This window comes from Salmo salar, chromosome 16 (assembly GCF_965601325.2).
Source record: "Salmo salar chromosome 16, fSalSal1, whole genome shotgun sequence".
Classification (NCBI taxonomy): domain Eukaryota; kingdom Metazoa; phylum Chordata; class Actinopteri; order Salmoniformes; family Salmonidae; genus Salmo; species Salmo salar.
The window spans coordinates 22,848,221-22,872,150 of NC_138306.1; the positions used below are offsets into that span (position 1 = coordinate 22,848,221).

The following is a 23,930-nucleotide window of genomic DNA, read 5'->3' on the forward strand; positions in this document are numbered from 1 at the left end:
TTCTTCGGGGGAACATCGAGAGAAACCGAGAGAGAGAGAGAGAGAGAGAGAGAGAGAGAGAGAGAGAGAGAGAGAGAGAGAGAGAGAGAGGGAGGTATGGAGAGTTGTTTACATAGAACATGCAGGGACATTTTACAAAGCTCTACAATACATTCGAACAGCCTCACCAGCATTGTTACTGAAGTCAATTACACATGCATTCAACCAGACAGCATCAGAGGCACGATCACTGTAAATGACCACATAATGAACATAATAACCAACAAGCCCATGGGTTAGCCTCCGACCTGTTTACGTTTATTGTTTAAAGCCAACACTTAACAGCTTTACAGCATTAAGTTTTAAGAATAAAGAAGCTTCCATTTTTCCCCAGCAGTTGCTAAATACCTTCCACATATCCAGTCTGTTTTTCTATTCATGCACCTAAGTTGGACTGTGAGGTGGCAACAATAAATGCATACTTTTATAAAAAGTAGACAGTCTACTTTGTCCTTGTCTCATATTGTTTGTTCAGAGCTCAGCACTAAGTAAACCACCAGCAGCAGTCTGGAGGGGAGCCATGGTGGAGGCGACAGTGACTTAGTGCATCCTGTTATTTGTATGGGATCTGTTAAGTGTCTGGGTAGACTAATCTAGCCCTCGTAGTTATTGGCTTGTACTTCATCCACCCAGACTCACGTCTGCTTACACTCACTGATATACTATACATCAGTGTACAGCAGTACAGACGCTAGGGAAGTAGAAACTGTCAAATAGTCATCCTCTTTGCTATAATTAGAGCACAAAGTGGATTACATAAGAACAAGGCTTGGTGTTATCAAATTAGAGACGCAGTGTGTCATTAAATTGCAATCAATGTTGTCATTATTGCTTAATTGACCGCTGTTGCTGTAGATTCACTACACCATTTGTCAACCAAGTTCTGGTACATATACAATACTAGTCAAAAGTTTGGACACACCTACTCATTCAAGGGTATTTCTTTATTTTTGCTACTTTCTACTCTGTAGAATAATAGTGAACACATTTATATTTGAGATTGTTCAAATAGCCACCCTTTGCCTTGATAACAGCTTGAACAAATTGAAAAAAAGGGGCTAATCCTGAAGAGGTAAACCAGCATGAATACCAAAGCATTCCAGGTGAAGCTGGATGAGAGAATGACAAGAGTGTTCAAAACTGTCATCAAGCCAAAGGGTGGCTACTTTGAATAATCTAAAATATAGTTTGATGTGTTTAAAACTTTTTTGGTTACAACATGATTCCATATGTGTTATTTCATAGTTTTGATGTCTCCACTATTATTCTACAATGTAGAAAATAGTAAAAATAAAGAAAAACCTTGAACGAGTACGTGTCCAAACTTTTGACTGGAACTATATCTCAACCACATTTTATTATGTTACAGCCTTATTCTAAAATGGATTAAATAGAACAAATTCCTAAACAATCTACACAGAATACCTCACAATGACAAAGCAAAAACAGGTTTTTAGATATTTTTGAAAATGTACTAAAATGTAAAAAGAGAAATACCTTATTTACATAAGTATTCAGACCCTTTATTATGAGGCTCGAAGTTGAGCTCAGGTGCATCCTGTTTCCACGTATCACCCTTGAGATATTTCTAAAACTTGGAGTCAATTCTATTGATTGGACACGACTTGGAAAGGCACACACCTGTCTATGTAAGGGAAGACCCCACTGAAATGGACAAAAATGAATGGGATCTTATTGGCACCGTACGAAACATATACATGATGTACAATACCACTCATTTGGACGCCGTTTCATTCAAAACATATTGCAAATGTCATATGGCAAATGCCAAGTGTCACACAGCAAAAATCCAATAGATGGCTAGTGCGCTCCACCGTAAATGTTCTTATTGCAAATGTAACACAAGTCAAGACCCAAGAGTAACATTTTTAAAATATGAAAAAAATATAAAACTTATCACCCCCTTAAAACCTCTTACATCTAGACGTTCCACTAGTGGAACACCTGCTCCAATATCCAATGATAGGCGTGGCGCGAATTACAAATTCCTCAAAAATACAAAAACTTCAATTTTTCAAACATATGACTATTTCACAGCATTTTAAAGATAAGACTCTCCTTTATCTAACCACACTGTCCGATTTCAAAAAGGCTTTACAACGAAAGCAAAACATTAGATTATGTCAGCAGAGTACCAAGCCAGAAATAATCAGACACCCATTTTTCAAGCTAGCATATAATGTCACAAAAACCCAGAAGACAGCTAAATGCAGCACTAACCTTTTATGATCTTCATCAGATGACAACCCTAGGACATTATGTTATACAATACATGCATGTTTTGTTCAATCAAGTTAATATTTATATCAAAAACCAGCTTTTTACATTAGCATGTGACTAGCATCTGACTAGCATTCCCACCGAACACTGCCGGTGAATTTACTAAATTACTCACGATAAACTTTCACAAAAAGCATAACAATTCTTTTAAGAATTATAGATACAGAACTCCTCTATGCACTCGATATGTCCGATTTTAAAATAGCTTTTTGGTGAAAGCACATTTTGCAATATTCTAAGTACATAGCCCAGGCATCACGGGCTAGCTATTTAGACACCCGGCAAGTTTAGCACTCACCAATATCAGATTTACTATTATAAAAGATTGATTACCTTTTGTTGTCTTCATCAGAATGCACTCCCAGGACTGCTACTTCAATAACAAATGTTGGTTTGGTCCAAAATAATCCATCGTTATATCCGAATAGCGGCGTTTTGTTCGTGCGTCCCAGACACTATCTGAAATGGTAAATCAGGGTCGCGCGCATGGCGCAATTCGTGACAAAAAAAATCTAAATATTCCATTACCGTACTTTGAAGCATGTCAACCGCTGTTTAAAATCCATTTTTATGCCATTTTTCTCGTAAAAAAGCGATAATATTCCGACCGGGAATCTCCTTTTAGCTAAACAGAGGAAAGTAAACAAAGCTTTCGGTCGACGCAGGCACGAGCCTGAGTCTCACAGTACTGTAACCAGCCACTACCCAAACGCGCTACTTTTTTTCAGCCAGAGCCTGCAAAGCCACGATTCAGCTTTTTACCGCCTTCTGAGACCCTATGGCAGCCGTAGGAAGTGTCACGGGACAGCTAAGATCCTCACTCTTCAATAAACAGAGACAAGAAGAACGACACCTTGTCAGACAGGCCACTTCCTGCATGAAACCTTGTCAGGTTTTTGCCTGTCAAATGAGTTCTGTTATACTCACAGACACCATTCAAACAGTTTTAGAAACTTTAGGGTGTTTTCTATCGATATGTAATAAGTATATGCATATTCTAGTTACTGGGTAGGAGTGGTAACCAGATTAAATCGGGTACGTTTTTTATCCAGCCGTGAAAATACTGCCCCCTAGCCATAACAGGTTAAAAAAGTGCTTTCTGGACCATTTTTCGAAATTCTTTAGATTTTTTTTGTCAATTATACATGTATAAGAACTGTATGAACATACTTTTGTCATATTTTATTGTCATCATTTTTTTTTCTTTTACTTGTCCATAAGGCATATGTTTTGTCCATTTGCAATATGATTTCATAGGAAGTCAAAAGTCCAAGTCAAAAGTCACTTATTTTTGCCAAATGCCATAAGAAATGTCCAAATGCAATATGAAAGTATTTAATGTGACAAATCAGGATGTTTTGTCCATTTGCCATGTACAATCATAGGAAGTCGGTTTCCAAACCCCAAAGTCAGTGAACCATGTCCACATGGCATTTATACTGCCCAAATGATATATAGCCCTGTGTTAAGTCATGAATCAACCTAGATGGTCTATTTGTCATGTATGATGAGGGAGAAGTGGGACTCTTCTCTCTCATCATACAGTTTTTTAAAACCTCTTCAGCGTCTCGTCCCGTCAGCGGGATCAAAATCCAGCAAAAAATCATATCGCCATTAGCATAACAAAATTTAAATATTTTTTTATTTTTTTATTTTTTTCAAATTATATCGTTTTATAGATACACCTCTCCTGAATCGACCCACGTCGTCCGATTTCAAAAAGGTTTTACAGGAAAAGCAAATCATTAGATTATGTTAGAGGAGTCCATCGTAAAAAGCAGCAACATAGCCATTTTCCGACCAACCACATGCATGACAAATAACCAAAAAACAGCTAAATGCAGCACTAACCTTTTACAAACTTCATCAGATGACACACCTAGGACATCATGTTACACAATGCATGCATTCTTTTGTTCAATAAAGTTCATATTTAAATATGAAAACAGCATTTTACATCGGTGCGTAACGTTGACTAACTATTTTCCCGTCATATGCAATCCGGGGAAACAGAGCTACAATTTACTGAATTACTATTCGAAAACATGTTTAAAATGTAATATTGTCATTCTAAGATTTATATATGAATATCTCTTGAAAGCACCTGTCATACCAGATATAAAAATAACTTTACTGGGTAATCACACTTAGCGATAAAAGGGGATGCGATACTCAGAAAATGAGCTATTAAATACAGCTCGGCGCCATCTTGGAACAATCGCATATCACATCTAATGTTGTATAATATTGTCAATAATCCCTTACCTTTAGTTGTCTTCATCAGAAAGCACTTCCAGGAATCCCAGGTCCACAACAGATTTATTTTCGATCGAAAAAGTCCATCCTTTATGTTCCATTAGCTTGCTGTTGTTAGCGCGTCCGAAGGGTGTATCCAACTACTCTGCCGAGCGCGCCACAGCAGTTTCGAAATAAAACTTTTTTTTTCCAATTTAGGTTCGTTCAAACATGTCAAACGTTGTATAACATAAATCTTCAGGGCCTGTTTCAACAAGAGAGCCAATAAGATTCGAGGGGGATGATTTCATTGTGTTTCAAAACGTTTCCAAAGGTGGGGGTAGACAGGGCCGCCGGCGTCATAATGGTGATGGCCCTCCCCCTGTGACCAATTTCCAACGCGTCTCATTCACTGAGTTTCGACAGTAGAAGGCTCAAAACACTTTGTAAAGACTGGCGACATCTTGTGGAAGCAATAGGAAGTGCTCAATGAACGATATCTCACCGTGTGAATAATAGGCGACGACGTGAAGTTGAGTCCACAATTCAGAATTCCACTTCCTGGTTCAATCGGTCTCGGGGTTTTGACCTGCCATATGAGTTCTGTTATACTCACAGACACCATTCAAACAGTTTTAGAAACTTTAGGGTGTTTTCTATCCACAGGTATTAATTATATGCATATCCTAGCTTCTGAGTCTGATTAGTAGGCCGTTGAAAATGGGCACGAATTTTTTCCAAAATGCGCTGTGGCGCCCCCTATCGTAGGGTAACGTCAAGAGGCTAACAGTTCTTTTAAGATTTTTTGAAAAACGTCCAAAATGACTGGCCCCCTATTGGATGGGCATGGGAACGGGGTGCTCCCTACCCAACCGTAGACCCCTTGCTCCCCCTAAAGGCATTAAAAAAAAACATTTTAAAAATGTGCTTCTAATAACCCATTCCAATCACCAGGTGCACGACTGCCCATTTGCAATATGTTCCAATGGGCATTTACCATCATGAATTTGAAATTGACTGGCCCGATGAACTTGGGATGGCCGGGCAGTGATAGTGGTTCCTCTCCATCGCTCGTTGTGTTGATTTCAACATGTCCATTTGGTGATGTTTTTCACTGTTGAATCATATTGCAAATGTACTGTCCATTTGCAATATGTTTCAATGGGCATTTACCATCACGAATTTGACATGCTCAAAAATACTGCAGAAAGGCATAATTGACTGGCCCGATGAACTCGAGATGGCCGGGCAGTACTAGTGGTTCCTCGCCATCGCTCGATTGTGACATGAGAGAAGTGGGACGTTTTTTAACAATCTTCTGAAAAAAGTCCAAAATGACTAGGGGCGCACCCTATTGGATGGGCACGGATGGGGGGTGCTCCCTACACCCCCCTAAAGGCATTTAAAACCATTATAAAAATCACGAATTTGGCATGCTCAAAAAAACTGCAGGAATGCGAAATTGACTGGCCCAATGAACTCAGGATGGCCGGGCAGTGATTCTGGTTCCTCTCCATCGCTCGTTGGTGTTGATTTCAGAATGTCATTTTGGTGATGGTCTATCACTGTTTAAACATATTGCAAATGGACAAAAGTCAGCCAGAAAGTCACCGTCCATCAGTCAATTAGATATCATTCTGACACCAAACTGATACAAACTGACACCAGCCCCACTTTTTCCAACTTGATTATAAGCCAACTGTCACATATTTCAGAGCAGGCCCATAATTCACAGCGGCTAACTGTTTAAAGCATAATAAAAACATAAAACACGTAGTTACGCTCTAGCTGCGGGTCCAGTTCTGACATTATGTGTAGGCCTAGATGAGGCAAACCCGAATCCCAAGTTTCGGCTCGATAGGTCATTTGGAGCCCGAGCAGCGACCTTAATTGGTGCTGAAAATCCAAATATTCCGGGCGTTGCTACGGGGTCCATGAATGAGCTATCGGACAGAAACATTGGGGTCCGTCTCTATGGGCCAAGGTGGTTTCAATGCACCTAGTCTTGCGACTCTGGGACTTTCCTAAATGTCATCATTTTCATAATGGTCAAAATGCAAATGTACGAGGCTGTTTCTCGGTCTGAGAACCTTCTAGAGCCACATAACTCACCGTGCACTATCGACTTGAGCTCTAGAACAGGTTTCTAAAGTTTCAGAGCTCTAGGTCTGACAGTTCTTTGACAGGTCGAACAAAGGTAACTATTGCAGGCTCTGTGCGTCTCTAAGCCCCACACTGTGTCACGCCATCCTTGCTGTGTGTGTGTGTGTGTGTGTGTGTGTGTGTGTGTGTGTGTGTGTGTGTGTGTGTGTGTGTGTGTGTGTGTGTGTGTGTGTGTGTGTGTGTGTGTGTGTGTGTGTGTGTGTGTGTGTGTGTGTGTGTTTGTGAGAGAGAGAGAGCTTTTTCTTTGACATCTGTTGGGAGAAATGACTGATTTACAGTTCATGAGGGTTGCCTAATCACACATATGAAGTTGTGGAAAGATCTGACCTTTTTAACCCTTCAAAACAGCCCAGGGGGCAGTATTTTCACGGCCGGATAAAAAACGTACCCGATTTAATTTGGTTACTACTCCTGCCCAGAAACTAGAATATGCATATAATTAGTAGATTTGGATAGAAAACACCCTAAAGTTTCTAAAACTGTTTGAATGGTGTCTGTGAGTATAACAGAACTCATATGGCAGGCCAAAACCTGAGAAGATTCCATACAGGAAGTGCCCTGTCTGACAATTTATTGTCCTTCTGTAGCATTTCTATTGAAAATACAGCATCTGTGCTGTAACGTGACATTTTCTAAGGCTTCCATTGGCTCTCAGAAGGGGCCAGAAAGTGTAATGGGGTGTCTGCAGTCTCTGGGCTAAGAACAGCAGGAGTATTTGTTAGTGGTCAGGCAGGGAACAGTGACACTGGAGATGCGTGTCCACGAGACTACTCCATTTTTTTCTTTCAGCCTATGAATGAATACAACATCGCCCGGTTGGAATATTATCGCTATTTTACGAGAAAACTAGCATAAAAATTGATTTTAAACAGCGTTTGACATGCTTCGAAGTACGGTAATGGAATATTTTGAATTTTTTGTCACGAAATGCGCTCGCGCGTCACCATTCGGATAGTGACCTCAACGCATGAACAAAACGAAGCTATTTCAATATAACTATGGATTATTTGGAACCAAAACAACATTTGTTGTTGAAGTAGAAGTCCTGGGAGTGCAATCTGGCGAAGAACAGCAAAGGTAATCCAATTTTTCTTATAGTAAATCTGAGTTTGGTGAGGGCCAAACTTGGTGGGTGTCAAAGTAGCTAGCCATGATGGCCGGGCTATCTACTCAGAATATTGCAAAATGTGCTTTCGTCGAAAAGCTATTTTAAAAGCTGACACCGCGATTGTTATACTCACAGACACCATTCAAACAGTTTTAGAAACTTTGGAGTGTTTTCTATCCAAAGCTAATAATTATATGCATATTCTAGTTTATGGGCAGGAGTAATAATCAGATTAAATCGAGTACGTTTTTTATCCGGCCGTGAAAATACTGCCCCCTAGCCATAACAGGTTAACAAACTATAGTGTTGGCAAGTCGGTTAGGACATCTACTTTGTGCATGACATAAGTAATTTTTCCAACAATTGTTTACAGACAGATTATTTCAATTATAATTCATTGTATCATAATTCCAGTGGGCCAGAAGTTTACATACACTAAGTTGACTGTACCTTTTAACAGCTTGTAAAATTCCATAAAATGATGTCATGGCTTTAGAAACTTATGATAGGCTAATTGACATAATTTCAGTCAATTGGAGTTGTACCTATGGATGCATTTCAAGGCCTACCTTCAAACTCAGTGCCTCTTTGCTTGACATCATGGGAAAATCAAAAGGAATCCGCCAAGACCTCAGAAAAACAATTGTAGACCTCCACAAGTCTGGTTCATCCTTGGGAGCAATTTCCAAACGCCTGAAGGTACCATGTTCATCTGTACAAACAATAGTACGCAAGTATAAACACCATAAGACCACGCAGCTGTCAAACCGCTCAGGAAGGAGATGCGTTCTGTCTCCTAGAGATGAACGTACTTTGGTGCGAGAAGTGAAAATCAATCCCAGAACAACAGCAAAGGACCTTGTGAAGATGCTGGAGGAAACAGGTACAAAAGTATCTATATCGACAGTAAAACGAGTCCTGTATCAACATAACCTGAAAGGCCGCTCAGCAAGGAAGAAGACTGCTCCAAAACCGCCATAGAAAAGCCAGACGGTTTGCAACTGCCCATGGGGACAAAGATCATACTTTTTGGAGAAATGTCCTCTGGTCTGATGAAACAAAAATAGAACTGTTTGGCCATAATGACCATCGTTATGTTTGGAGGAAAAAAGGGGAATGCTTGCAAGCCGAAGAACACCATCCCAACCGTGAAGCACAGGGGTGGCAGAATCATGTTGTGGGGGTGCTTTGCTGCAGGAGGGACTGGTGAACTTCACATAATAGATGTCATCATGAGGATGGAAAATTATGTGGATATATTGAAGCAACATCTCAAGACATCAGTCAGCAAGCTAAATCTTGGTGGCAAATGGGTCTTCCAAATGGACAATGACCCCAAGCATAATTACAAAGTTGTGGCAAAATGGCTTAAGGACAACAAAGTCAAGGTATTGGAGTGGCCATCACAAAGCCCTGACCTCAATCCTACAGAACATTTGTGGGCAGAAGTGATAAAAGCGTGTGCGAGCAAGGAGGCCTACATACTTGACTCAGTTACACCAGCTCTGTCAGGAGGAATGGGCCAAAATTCACCCAACTTATTGTGGGAAGCTTGTGGAAGGCTACCCGAAACGTTTGACCCAAGTTAAACAATTTAAAGGCAATGCTACCAAATACTAATTGAGTGTATGTAAACTTCTGACCCACTGGGAATGTGATGAAAGAAATAAAAGCTGAAATAAATCATTCTCTCTACTATTATTCTGACATTTCGCATTCTTAAAATAAAGCGGTGATCCTAACTGACCTAAGACAGGGCATAAAATGTCAAGTATAGTGAAAAACTGAGTTTAAATGTATTTGGCTAAGGTGTATGTAAACTTACGACTTCAAATGTATCACAGTCCATACGTGAACAGGACACTCCTCCACAGTCTTTTACAGTACCCCCAACACATACCATCCCCACATACACCACAACACCCAGATGAGTTTCCTGTTCCACGGCCCTAAATTGCTCAGGCCCCAAAATACCAGACAGCTGCTGCAGACAGTCAGCTCTCACACACACACACACACACACACACACACACACACACACACACACACACACACACACACACACACACACACACACACACACACACACACACACACACACAGTCGGACTTCTGGTTCCCACAAGTACTAGTTAAACACGTCCACACACACACACACTGAAAGCATTTGGATGTGAAATCAGAGCTGAAAGGAATGGAAGGCATTGTGGCTCCACAGATGTGAGCCTGGAACGGGTCAACATTGATGTTTTATACACAACAAATAAAGAGGCTGCGAAGCAACCTTGAGATTGACCCAAAATGGACACCTATAGGGAGACTCCAGTGGATTGATATGTGATGGCATGCTGCCAGGGGTGGTGTGCATGCTGGTTTATGGGTAATATTTGGTTTTTGGCCAACCATATTCTGCACAATAAGTACATTCCGAGCCCAGTGTGTATCACAGAGCAGCCACATATTGGATGTGGGGTATCAGTCAATATTGTTTTGTCTTTTACAGGCCCCTTGTGTTTCAATGGTAGTGTATTACCTCTCCCAAGGTCTTGTTACTGTGTGTGACCTGTGAATGGAGGGGGCAGTAAGGCAACGGGGTAGCAGGGCAATAGGACAGGGGTCAGAGATAGTCATACCAGCACCTCTGTAGGAGGAGTTCCCAGCTCCCATGACTGATCTAATCTGCCCTGAATAACAATGATGTCAGCATCTGGATCCACATCAATGCTGCATATACAACATGTGCCTAAACCCCATACACGTTAGTTTCATGTTGGAGCACATCTCACGGCAGCACAACATCAGGGATGGAAAAACCAGATACCAATTACATAATACCATAGAAACCACGCAAACCACACTGAAATCCGCATGCCCAGCCAAAAGCTTGGAAAAATTACTTACGTGGGGAGTTTACTGTCCCAGGCTGTAGACCAAGGAGACCACCAGGCTGTAGTTTCAAGGAAAGCACCATTGTCCCAGTGCCCAAGAAAACCACGTGACATGCCTAAATGACTATTGCCCTGTTGCACTCACCCCAGTCATCATGAAGTGCTTCGAGAGACTGGTAATGGCCCTCATCAAGGCCAGCACGTCATACACACAAGTTGTCTACCGCTCCAACAGATCCATGGACGATGCCATTTCCATTGCGCGGGATGTGGGGGGGGGGGGGGGGGGGTGGAGACGTGAGCTCCCCTAAATGCAACAAAAGTCTACCTTTCGGGGGTCTCTAATGTAACCATTCACCTATAGAGGATTGCGAAAGTATTCACCCCCTTGGCATTTTTCCTATTTTGCAGGATTACAACCTGGATTTAAAATAGATTTTTGGGGAGTTTGTATCATTTCATGTACACAACATGCCTACCACTTTGAAGATGCAAAATATTTTTTATTGAGAAACAAACGAGAAATAAGAAAAAAAAACGGAAATATTGAACGTGCATAACTATTCACTCCCCGCCCCCCCAGGGTCAAAACTTTGTAGAGCCACCTTTTGCAGCAATTACTATTGGGGTATTTCTCAAAATCTTGGCACATCTAGCCACTGGGAATTTTGCCCATTCTTCAAGGCCAAACTGCTCCAGCTCTTTTAAGTTGGATGGGTTCTTTAAGTCATACCACAGATTCTCAATTGGATTGAGGTCTGGGCTTTGACTAGGCCATTCCAAGACATTTAAAAGTTTCTCCTTAAACCAGCTAAGTGTTGCTTTAGCAATATGCTTAGGGTCATTGTCCTGCTGGAAGGTGAACCTCCATCCCAGTCTCAAATCTCTGGAAGACTGAAACAGATTTACCTCAAGAATTTCCCTATATTTAGCGCCATCCATCATTCCTTCAATTCTGACCAGTTTCCCAGTCCCTGACGATGAAAAACATCCCCACAGCATGATGCTGCCACCACCATGCTTCACTGTGAGGATGGTATTTTCGGGGTGATGAGAGGTGTTGGGTTTGCGCCAGACATAGCATTTCCCTTGATGGCCAAAAGCTCAATTTTAGTCTCATCTGACCAGAGTACCTTCTTCCTTATGTTTGGGGAGTCTTCCACATGCCTTTTGGCGAACACCAAATGTGTTTGCTTATTCTTTTCTTTAACCTGTTAAGGAAAGACGTTCCGCCTGCGGAACTCCTAGCCAACAGCCAATGGCATCGCACGGCCCGAAATACAAAACCAACTAAAATACCACAATTCATTTTTCTCAAACAATCAACTATTTTAAACCATTTTAAAGACAAGACTCTCGTTAATCTAACCACATTGCCCAATTTCAAAAAAGGCTTTACAGCAAAAGCAAAACATTAGATTATGTCAGGAGAGTACCCTGCCAAAAATAACCACACAGCCATTTTCAAAGCAAGCATATATGTCACAAAAACAGAAACCACAGCTAAATGCAGCACTAACCTTTGATGATCTTCATCAGATGACACTTCTAGGACATTATGTTATACAATACATGCATGTTTTATTCAATCAAGTTCATATTTATATCAAAAAACAGATTTTTACATTAGCATGTGATGTTCAGAACTAGCATACCCACTGCAAACTTCCGGTGAATTTACTAAATTACTCATGAATAACGTTCACAAAAAACATAACAATTATTTTAACCTGTTATGGCTAGGGGGCAGTATTTTCACGGCCGGATAAAAAACGTACCCGATTTAATCTGATTATTACTCCTGCCCAGAAACTAGAATATGCATATAATTATTAGCTTTGGATAGAAAACACTCCAAAGTTTCTAAAACTGTTTGAATGGTGTCTGTGAGTATAACAGAACTCATTTGGCAGGCCAAAACCTGAGAAGATTCCTTACAGGAAGTGCCCTGTCTGACCATTTCTTGCCCTTCTTGATTATCTCTATAGTGCTTGGTCACAGTACTGTGAGACTCAGGCTCGTGCACGAGGGGATCCCATGCTTTTATTTTCTCTCTCTTTGTACGTATACACGCTTTCCCGGTCGGAATATTATCGCTTTTTTACGAGAAAAATGGCATAAAAATTGATTTTAAACAGCGGTTGACATGCTTCGAAGTACGGTAATGGAATATTTAGAAATCTTTTGTCACGAAATGTGTCGTGCTCGTGACCCTTATTTACACTTCGGATAGTGTCTTGAACGCACGAACAAAACGCCGCTATTTGGATATAACAATGGATTATTTTGAACCAAACCAACATTTGTTATTAACCTCTATGGGCTAGGTGGGACGCAAGCGTCCCACCCGTGGTGCACTCCATCAACAGCAGGTGCATTTCAAGAGCGGCAAATTTGAATCCAAATAAATGTCAAAATTCAAATTTTTCAAACATACAACTATTTTACACCCTTTGAAAGATAAACATCTCCTTAATCTAACCACGTTTTACGATTTCAAAAAGGTTTTACGGCGAAAGCATAAATTTAGAGTATGTTAGGACAGTACATTTACAAGAGTTGTGTGTAATGTTGTGCCATTGTGTTAGACAATGCATGCATTTTTAGTTCTATCAAGTTCATATTTATATCCAAAAACAGCGTTTTACTGTGGCGTTGATGTTCAGGAAATCGTTTCCCTCCAATAACCGGCATTCAAGTCAGCACCACAAATTAAATAATTAAAATTAGAAAACATTGGTAAAATATTATATTGTCATTTAAAGAATTATAGATTTACATCTCTTGAACGCAATCAACTTGCCAGATTTAAAAATAACCTTACTGGGAAATCACACTTTGCAATAATCTGAGCACTGCGCCCAGAAAAATACGCGTTGCGATACAGACTAGCCGCCATGTTGGGGAGATCTAAAATCGAAAATACTATGTAAATAATCCATTACCTTTGATTCTCTTCATCAGATGTCACTTCCAGGTATCACAGGTCCATAACGAATGTAGTTTTGTTCAAAAAAGCTCATCTTCTTCCTGTATGGAATCTTCTCAGGTTTTGGCCTGCCATATGAGTTCTGTTATACTCACAGACACCATTCAAACAGTTTTAGAAACTGTCGGGTGTTTTCTATCCAAATCTACTAATTATATGCATATTATAGTTTCTGGGCAGGAGTAGTAACCAAATTAAATCGGGTACGTTTTTTATCCGGCCGTGAAAATACTGCCCCCTGGGCTGTTTTGAAGGGTTAAAAAGGTCAGATCTTTCCACAACTTCATATGTGTGATTAGGCAACCCTCATGAACTGTAAATCAGACATTTCTCCCAACAGATATCAAAGAAAAAGCTCTCTCTCTCTCACACACACACACACACACACACACACACACACACACACACACACACACACACACACAAAGCAAGGATGGCGTGACACAGTGTGGGGCTTAGAGACACACAGAGCCTGCAATAGTTACCTTTGTTCGAACTGTCAAAGAACCGTCAGACCTTGAGCTCTGAAACTTTAGAAACCTGTTCTAGAGCTCAAGTCAATAGTGCACGGTGAGTTATGTGGCTCTAGAAGGTTCTCAGACCGAGAAACAGCCTTGTACATTTGCAATAACTTCAATTCATTTTGACATCACGAAAATGACGACATTTAGAAATGTCCCTGAGTCGCAAGACTAGGTGCATTGAAACCGCCTCGGCCCATAAAGACTTACCCCAATGTTTCTGTCCGATAGTTAATTCAAGGACCCCGTAGCAACGCCCGGAATATTTTTGAGGAATTTGTAATTCGCACCACGCCTATCATTGGATATTGGAGCAGGTGTTCCGCTAGCGGAACGTCTAAATGTAAGAGGTTAACTAGAAATTTGTGGAGTGTGCCACGTCCTGACCATAGTAAGATGTTATTTTCTATGATCGACTAGGTCAGGGCGTGACAGGGGGTGTTTATTCTATGTTTTCTATTTCTATGTTGTTAGGTTCTAGTTTTGTATTTCTATGTTGGTTTGTTTGGGATGATCTCCAATTAGAGGCAGCTGGTCCTCATTGTCTCTAATTGGAGATCATACTTAAGTAGGGTTTTTTTCCACCTGGGTTTGTGGGAGATTATCTTTGAGTCAGTGTATGTTTCACCGCTGCGTCACGGTTTGTTGTTTTTGTCTTTCTGTTTATTTATGTATTGCATAGTTTCACAGTGTAAATAAAATGTGGAACGACACACGCTGCACTTTGGTCCGCTCCTCCTTTCGACAACCGTGACAGAGTGCTTGAAAAACGAGTTTAAATGACTCCAACCTAAGTGTATGTAAACTTCCGACTTCAACTGTACCAAACATAGATCTCAATGGACAACCTCTGCCATGCTTTAACTAAATCTCAATTCGATAGGAAATCACCAGTCAGTTTCAATACACACCCCCGTTTCTCTATTATACACTTTAGTTATATGGTGTGTGTAAATGTATACTGAAATCTTGGTCAAACAGGAGTCTGAAATATGCACATTTGTTTGAGATATTTGGTCCGAGATTTGGACTGAACCCTTTCAGACAATACAATATTATATTTTCCAAACTCTCAATTTTCTCGTCAATGGCAAACTCTCCATATCCTTTCTCCCATCATTCACTCTTCTCCTCTGCCGTCTTGCCTCTCCCACCTCTACTCTGCCCTTCCCCTCATCATCTCCCCTCATCCTTCACCTTTTTCTGCTCTCCCATCTTCACTCTTATTTATCCTCTCTTCTTTCTCCGTTCATCCCTCTCCACTCTCCCTCTCTTCTATCTGCTAGTGACCGTGGTCTCTATTTCTGATTGTTAACTACCCATTAGCCTAAACCAGCCTCCTGGGGATCTTAGCCAAATAAGCTGTGAGGAGACACATCATTGACTGACTGTGTAGGAAGAGCAGAGGTCCTCAGGGAGCACAGTGGAGGGAGAACACCACATTCAACAGAAAATACTGTCCAGACAGCTTGCTGACTGAACTCAGCTTGAGCCTCAGAGTGTAAGGGATTCTCTCTTTGTTTTTATCTCTTTCTCCGTTTGTATCTCTCTCTCTCTCTCTGTCTTGCATTTTTGCTCTTTCTCTCTCACTTTTTCTCTCTTGTGCTTTCCTTAAAGACTTGGCTCTAGTGTGTAAGCACCTCTTCTCTTTAAAAACTTCTACAGTCCAACCGTGGTGCTGGCACATTATGGACTTCTATACCAACCATTAGTCTGTGTGATTAATAACAGGAGCTGAGCTAGAGCAGTGTTTATGAGACAAGGGCAGATCACAAATGGTTTGAACTATGAAAAGCTGACACACTCACGAACACGTACATGTAATCTGTTTTGCTCTATGATGCTCACAAGACACAAGAGTCGTTAGAAGGTGAGGGGTTCTTCTACATAGAAGATCATAGGAAATCCCAGGACATAGTCTATAATACTGTAATAAATTCACATAGTTGCTATCACAAACTCCCAACCCCACACAGTTATCACTGACTACTTACAGCTTTCATTTAAATTCATTTTTATCATATTTTTGCTTGGCAGACATTATTTGTCAATAAAACTCATGAATGCAACTGTTTCGGAAAGAACTGTTTGTGTTATACTTGTTGCCCTGGTTGTCCTGAAAAGAACATGGTAAAACACTTCATTGTAAGGCTAAATATGATGGCTGGAGATGCAGATAAATCAAAGTAGTGAAAAAACACATCTTTTTGCTGGGCTCCTCCTGATGAGGTTGAGGAAAAGCTCCAAAGCCAAACTCTTCACTCTAGGCACAGTTGCATAGTGTTTGCTCTGTTGCTCAACCAATTTTGTCCTTCAACTAATTGCATGACGATTATAAAGTGACTGGTGCATAAATAGTCTGAGTCAGCCTCACTGACGAATTGCTGTTTAAGATCAGGTAGGTAGTCAACTCTGGTACAGCTCTCATTGCCGAAGGGAGGTGTCTTCACAACATTCGTTTTAAACAGCTGTAGTCTACCTCATACTTTTTCCCCCCATTATGCTTTATTTTACTGCTATAACACCTATTGAAGGTGTTAGTTATATTGTCTGTGTCTGCTAAGGGTTCAGGAGGTCAGACCTGTCTTTGGACAGGTCTGGCAGACACTGTATGGTAGACACATCAGCAGAGACTGCACCATTTACTCCCTGCAGTGCTTCAAATGGTCACAGAGGGCCAATGGGCAGATGCTTCTGAGCAAACCTCATCAACAAGTTTCTGTCAATAGACACCGACTGCCAAACTTTTAACAGTATGATTAGCAGGCTCGGAACAGCTCTGTCTATTTTCACCAGCTGTCAGAGCAGCTCACAGATCACTGCACCTGTACATAGCCCATCTATAATTTAGCATAAACAGCTACCTCTTCCCCTGCTGTATTTATTTATTTTGCTCCTTTGCACCCCATATTTCTATTTCTACTTTGCGCTTTCTTCCACTACAAATCTACCATTCCAGTGTTTTACTTACTTTATTGTATTTACTTTGCCACCATGGCCTTTTTTGCCTTTACCTCCCTTATCTCACCTCATTTGCTCACATTGTACATAGACTTATTTTTCTACTGTATTATTGATTGTATGTTTGTTTTACTCCATGTGTAACTCTGTGTTGTTGTATGGCCAGGTCGCAATTGTAAATGAGAACTTGTTCTCAACTTGCCTACCTGGTTAAATAAAGGTGAAATAAATAAATAACTAAAAAAGGAATGTGTGTCTTTGTTTGGGATCCAGCACATATCTCAGATAAGAGATGATCAGTTGAAATAAAATAATGTAACGCTCTCAGCAGATGTGAGATCATGTTGCACAATACGTCAAAAGGGTGGTAAGAAAGAGAGTGACAATAACAAGTTGAAAACACAGAGAGGTTGATCCATGCAGGATCCCATAGCAGTATCCCATAGCAGGGTTTTTAAGACAAACTAACAACAAACTCTCTTTCTTTCCTCTTCAAAACCTCACTCTGAAATCTGTAAGAGTAGAGCGAGGGAGAGAGCGAGAGAGGGGGGGCAGAGTAAATAAAGACTGGACGGAGAGTGCTGATGCTGGCTTTTTGAGAACAAAGAGCACAGACGAGAGACTCAGAGAGAGCAGAAAGATAAAGACAGGGAGAGTGGATAGATAGATGTCTGGTATTCCCGGGGCTCTTACCGTAAGGCCATGCTGTCCCCTGGGGCAGTGAGATGAGGATGAGGAGGGTGTTGAAGAGGAGAGAGCCGGGGGTCCCGGGGGAGCGGTGGGTGCCGGTGTGAGGGAGCATAGGCAGTCCCTGTCCCGCTGAAAGCATGCTGCAGTCTGGAGCTCTGTTTACTTTCTGAGCTCAGCTGGTTTGACATCACCCTCTCTCACTTACTCTCTCCCCCTCCCTTCGCTGATTTCTCTTTCACCCCCCTCTCTTTCACCCTCCTCTCTTTCCTTCTCTCTCTCTCTCTCTCTCTCTCTCTCTCTCACTCTCTGTCTCTCTCTCTCTGTCTCTCTCTCTCTCTCTCTCTCTCTCTCTCTCTCTCTGTCCCTCCCTCTCCCATTGGCTTCAGGTTACAGCCCAGCCTGGTAAGGAGATTCCAACAAGCAGACGACGTCACTGCTCTTGAATGAAACCCAGCTCCCACTGAGCAAAGCCCCATTTTAACCCGTTATTCTCTCGCCCAGCTGTAAAAACACACACACGCACACACACACACACACACACACACACACACACACACACACACACACACACACACACAGTCTTTGCAGAAACAGAACTAACTTACTCCAAGAGTTGTAGTAAGGTTAGTGCCTGAGGTAATCTTCAGTAAAAGTTTTCATCCAAAAGTTTGCCGGCAGATATATTGTTATACAGTATATTGTCATTTTCCATGCAGTTCTATTCATGAGTTCTCCTTGGTGTTTTATTGAGACTGAACACAGGTTTGGAATCAATTAAATTAGTATACTTTACCTGCATGGGACCTCGGACTGCATTCAATAGCTAACAGGCAACGCAGATCAAACGCCTCAAAATAAAGGCATCAAATATCAGTGGCTGGTTCCTAAAAGAACATGATTTAGACCTAAGACCATAGCAGGAACACGAGCGGTCGGCCAGGGAGAGAGAGAGAGATAGAAAGAAAGATAAATATACACCTTCCCTTCTCTGCACCTTCCACCACCTCCTGACTGTTTGTTCAGATGCCTAATGTTTTATTATGAGTAAGCCTAGGCTTCGGGGGCTGGACCAACACACCCCACACAGAGACCACATCTGCACATAGAGCCTACACCCCAGGAGGAGATGAACTACATTGCCCAGTGACAACAGAGGTTGGATTCAATATTTAGATTGTAGATTATGTTTATACCAGCAGTTTAAAGGGAACATCCACTCAAAAGCTCTTATGGTATTTTTTCATTAGTCCATGCAGTGTTGATAGTCAGAGATTTTGAAATAATGACGAGATACCTGTGTCTCCACCCTAACAATGGGATGTGTTGTCCACAGAACGGAACGGTGGTCTGTCAAGCTCCCGCCTATTCCTCTCTTTGGATTGGTGGATACATCACATTTTTTAAATACTTTTTGGAATATTCAATGAGGGGTGTTGACGTCAACCGCCTGTATTCAATGGAGAATATGTATTCATGAATATGCATAGAGCATCTAGAATTTCAACAGGGACAACTCTGATATAAAGTGTTTTTTCTCAAAGGTGCCAGGATGTCACGTGCATTACACGTATATCAGTACACTCGTAACAACAAGCATTACAAAACGTATATTAGATTAAATAAGGCTGACGTATCAAAATAGCAGTTCATGTTTCTCTTGACTAAATTTAACACTCTCTCTTTGCCCCCAGACAAAAACTCCTCACCTGCTTAATATTGAAAGATCTGCTTAACGTGGAAAGATCTGGTGCAGAGATAGGGCTTTCACTGCAGTTTGAAAACTGCAATCTTTTTTGTAAAGGTAGTCCCCATGATGATGTGGCCGGTGACACTTTGCTTCTTGAAAGTCCAATATCTTGAAAACGTGACTGCTGACATGGAAAACATTGTGGGTCTGTATTAATAGTGGACTACCCTTACAAAAAAGACTGCAGTTTTCAAACTGCAGTAACTGCAGTCAACTGTGGTATTTTGGACACAGTAATTGCAGAATAACTGCAGTTACACTGCAAAATTACTGCATGAAAAAAGATGTTATTTTGGATGCAGTATTTGCTGCATACTGCAGTTATACTGCACTCTAACTGCAGTTATACTGCATTCTGACTGCAATCTTTTTCCTTAAGGGTAATGAAAAAATACCCAAATATAGTTTGAGTAGATTTTCCCTTTAATACTAAAAGTGTCACTTCATATCTTCTAAATCCCTATTCAGTGGTGGATGCAAGTTACCCAGTCTGTCGACTTAGTGCATCAGTGCTTTTACAGTTGTATTGTGTTTTGTGTCTAGGTGTCTTTCTTTCTGTTGTTTTCCTCACTGGCCAACATTGGGTTTGTGCTCTGTGCTTGGCCTCCCTCACACAGGCAGGGGGTGAGAAGTACAGTTAGAGGCTGATGGTAGCTCCAGCCATCAGCCATCCACCATGCTGATTCAGTTCATTACAGTTTTGTGAAGAAAATATTAAAATGGAGTTAGCTGAGGTCACTAGGGCTATTGCTTTGGTCGTGGCGCTAGCTAGCAGCACAGTGGCTGTGGTCTGCCAAAGATAAGTGGGATGCCGTAATGCGCCCAATCTCACTATGAAGTCTCATTACCAAGTTAGCAAAGGACTTTACAGCAGGGGTGTAGCAAACTAACAAAGTCATAAAACATATGTGAGCTGTATAGTCTTTCATATTGTTTGGGATGTCAAATTAAAGTCAGTGATACTGGGGAAAATCATGTGTTGAGGAGAGCGCTCCAGAGGCCTCATTAGTTGCTGTAATTTAGTCAGTTGCTTGGTTCAATGACCATCTTTAAGTGAACACAGGCTGAAAGTATAATTCAAACAATGTTTGCACAGTCTCCTTGGTGGTAGTAGTAGGTTTTCAGTACCCTAAGCACATACAGCAATGCCTATTTGATTGCATTGAGCCCATACACACATAAGGAACTATAAGGAAGTTACGTCGAAAACCCATGGATGCTGGAGAATATTATGGTGTGGGCAGGGAGCTCTTGAGGTTTAATTAGTAGTTGGGGTTTTGTCAGTAGCTTGGTTCAATGTCTGGGATTCGTCTAAGGGAGCACAGAATCAGAGGAGGCTAAAGCAGGGACATAATTGCCTGTTAATTGGCCAAAGAGATTCTTCGAGAGGTTAAAGGCCCAGCGCAGTCCAAAATATATTTTTTATGTGTTTTATAATATATATCATATTGTACAACATTTGATGAAACTATCACTGTAAAAGTGTGATATTTATTTATCAATGTTATTTCCTGATAGTTGCTGGTTGAAAATACAATCTACAAAGGACTTTCTAATCAGCAGGTTTGCATGGGCGGGAGTTTCGGCTTTCCATGTAGGAAATCAACATGTGGTAAATTGGTTAATAGACCAATAACAAAGAGAGTTCCAAACCTCTCTGACAATAACAGTTTTTAGTTTTCCCCTCCTACTCAGACCACTCCCAGACAGTCCGAGCGAAATTCTTGCTTGAGAAATAGTTTTTAGCTAAAAAGCTATTTTTGTCCATTTTAATGTGAATTTATTACAGTAAGGTACTTAATTGTTACCCACAAATTATTTGATATTAATACAAAGACAGCTGCATTGAGCTTTTAATGTTCAGGATCAAGTAAAACAGGTATGTGGAACCCATGTGATTTTAATATCAAGAAATCTAATCATAGAGTCATGTGACTGAGGGCATGTCCTATTTCCATGGTTACAGGATATACAGGAGGATGATGCATGACTCATCTGTGTCATACTGTCTCGAATCAATTCCAACTGTATTTGAAGTGTACTCAAACACCAATCAATCTTATAGTGAACTAGACAATAAAATTCATTAAAATCAAGTATTGAAAACAGATGGGCAACAATACAACATGGCAGGTCACATGTGGCATGGAAACCTGGCGGTCTGCTCCACAGGTGAGATGATGCACCGACTGGGCCAGTCATTAGGCAACCTGGCCACAACTGTTGCCAAGGGGCCTTGTGCCATGACAAGGTGCAGACAGCCTCACAGAGACTAGTAACACCGTCAAAATGGACGCCAAGTCTGCACTCACTTAACCACTGTGCCTGAAGGCAGAATGTTCCCCTTCTGAAGGCAGCATTAGCTCATTTTATAGATGTTGCGGTAACTACTCTTTTTCTTTCTGCCCAGCCACTGTATTTACACATAATCAGCTGTCCCGGGAGAGGGAAGAGAGGGAAGGGGGGGGGGGGGGGGGGTTGTGTCTGTCTTTGTGTCTAGTTTGTCTAGACAGTATTTTCTCTTTCTCACACATCTAGAGAGAGAAAGACAGAGAGGTGAGGGAAGCTGAGATAGGAGGTCCTATTTACACATGAAGTGAGTGAAGTGAGTCCAAACTTATTAAGAATATTAAGCTCTCACTAGTATGAAATGTTTAATGGAATTATGTTTTTCAGCATTATCACTGTTGACAGGTCATCTGATACACGTTGAGGTTAAGTCAGTGTTTGAAACATCACACATGTACACACAATCTAGAGGAATTAAAAAATGGAAATGAACAACGTTGCCTGCTGACACCACATTTCTACAATACAATATACAGTGTTATATATGGCCTGGTTTGAATTTATCCCTGTCGGACTAACAGGTCAACTATTCCCACAGAGCCTTTGTATGGAGCTTTGTGTCGTACGCCTTGCCACTCTACCTAAATCAGCTATGCAGCCATGGCTGAGGGTTGGGGACGACACACAATTCACCTCCCATTTCACAGACGGCAGCCACAGCAAAGGTCCATCTTTAGTGGATTGGGGCGGTACGGGACCCCATCATGGGAAATATTATTATAGTACATCCAACATATAGCACATACAACATAGCAGACAGACACACACACTACGGAGTGTGCCAAATGAGAACGTCCACAATGTAGTGTGAATTGTTCCATAAGAGGCTAATAGAACAGGCAGTGCTGTTCCGTTACAGCCTTTCTCTGTTTCATGGAGACACAGTGGGAGCATGATATGAACAGCCTGAACCATTCCAATCAAGATGCACGATGCACACTTCCTTCCTTACTCCCCATTTGACAGACCATTTGACAACGATTCATGATAGCCCAATTTAATATACTGTATTCACACGGTGTGCAATTCCATTCAACTGAAAATGAATGGTGACTCTCTTCATGCCGTGTCCGGAAGCTCACATTTGCCTTCTAAGTAGTGGGCATTTTGGGTATGCGAAAATAACGTTTTATATCATGTGAAATTTTGAAAATGTAGTATGCTTTAAATGCCAGGATATCATACTCATTTCGGCTTTTCATCCTAGTAGCACTCGCTGCACACTAGTGAGGAAGAGAATCGTCTTTCAAGGCCCATGTGTGTTTGACAGCAGCTGATAATCAGGTGATGCACTGTACCAAAACGAACAAATGGAGCGAATCAACGCAATTGCGCACTAGATGGCACATTCTCAGTATGGATGAGCCTAGTATGTTAATATTTGTTGCTTACTACATCCATTTTAACTAAACAGTGCATTCTAAACAGTATGTCGTTTTAGTAAGTAGTAGGCAGAACACCTCTATAGAGCTGAATGGAGCAGTGTGTACAGCACATCTGGATTAAGATCAAGACTGAGTAGGTCAGAACTGACAGAAATACTGATCTTTCCTTCGACATAGTAGGCAGTTAGTAGGTAGTTCCACTGACTTGTACTACAATAAACCTGTTCTGAGGTCAACCCCCAGGGAATACTGTATCTTTCTGGGAGGAGAGAGGGGGACCTGGGAAGAGACAGAGGGGGGGGATTACGAAGAGAAAAAGACAGAGGTTACTTTGGGATTTCCTCCAGCAGTAGGTCTATTTCTAAACTTCCAAAGATCCAATCAACCATGGACGAATGATATTATACCTAGCTTCATGTTGAAAATATGGTGTCAGTTGGGCAAATCAGATGTCAGCGTAACCTATGTAAACCCAAGCTCACTCCGAATGTACTTCACATGCAGCTTGTGTAAGAAAAGTTAGTTACTTTCAACTATTCAATGTTATTTAGATAG

The 23,930-nt window shown here is 41.2% G+C and overlaps 1 protein-coding gene across 1 annotated transcript in view; it reads right to left on the reverse strand.

Annotated features, from left to right (window-relative positions):
- Positions 1-18,185, reverse strand: part of LOC106573352 (inactive serine protease PAMR1) — a 69,402-nt gene extending 51,217 nt beyond the window's left edge. The window contains exon 1 of the mRNA XM_014148328.3: positions 17,898-18,185. Coding sequence (XP_014003803.1) covers positions 17,898-18,033 — 136 coding nt within the window. The 5' untranslated portion in view covers positions 18,034-18,185. The remainder of the gene's footprint in view (positions 1-17,897) is intronic.
- Between the last annotated feature and the right edge of the window lie 5,745 nt (positions 18,186-23,930).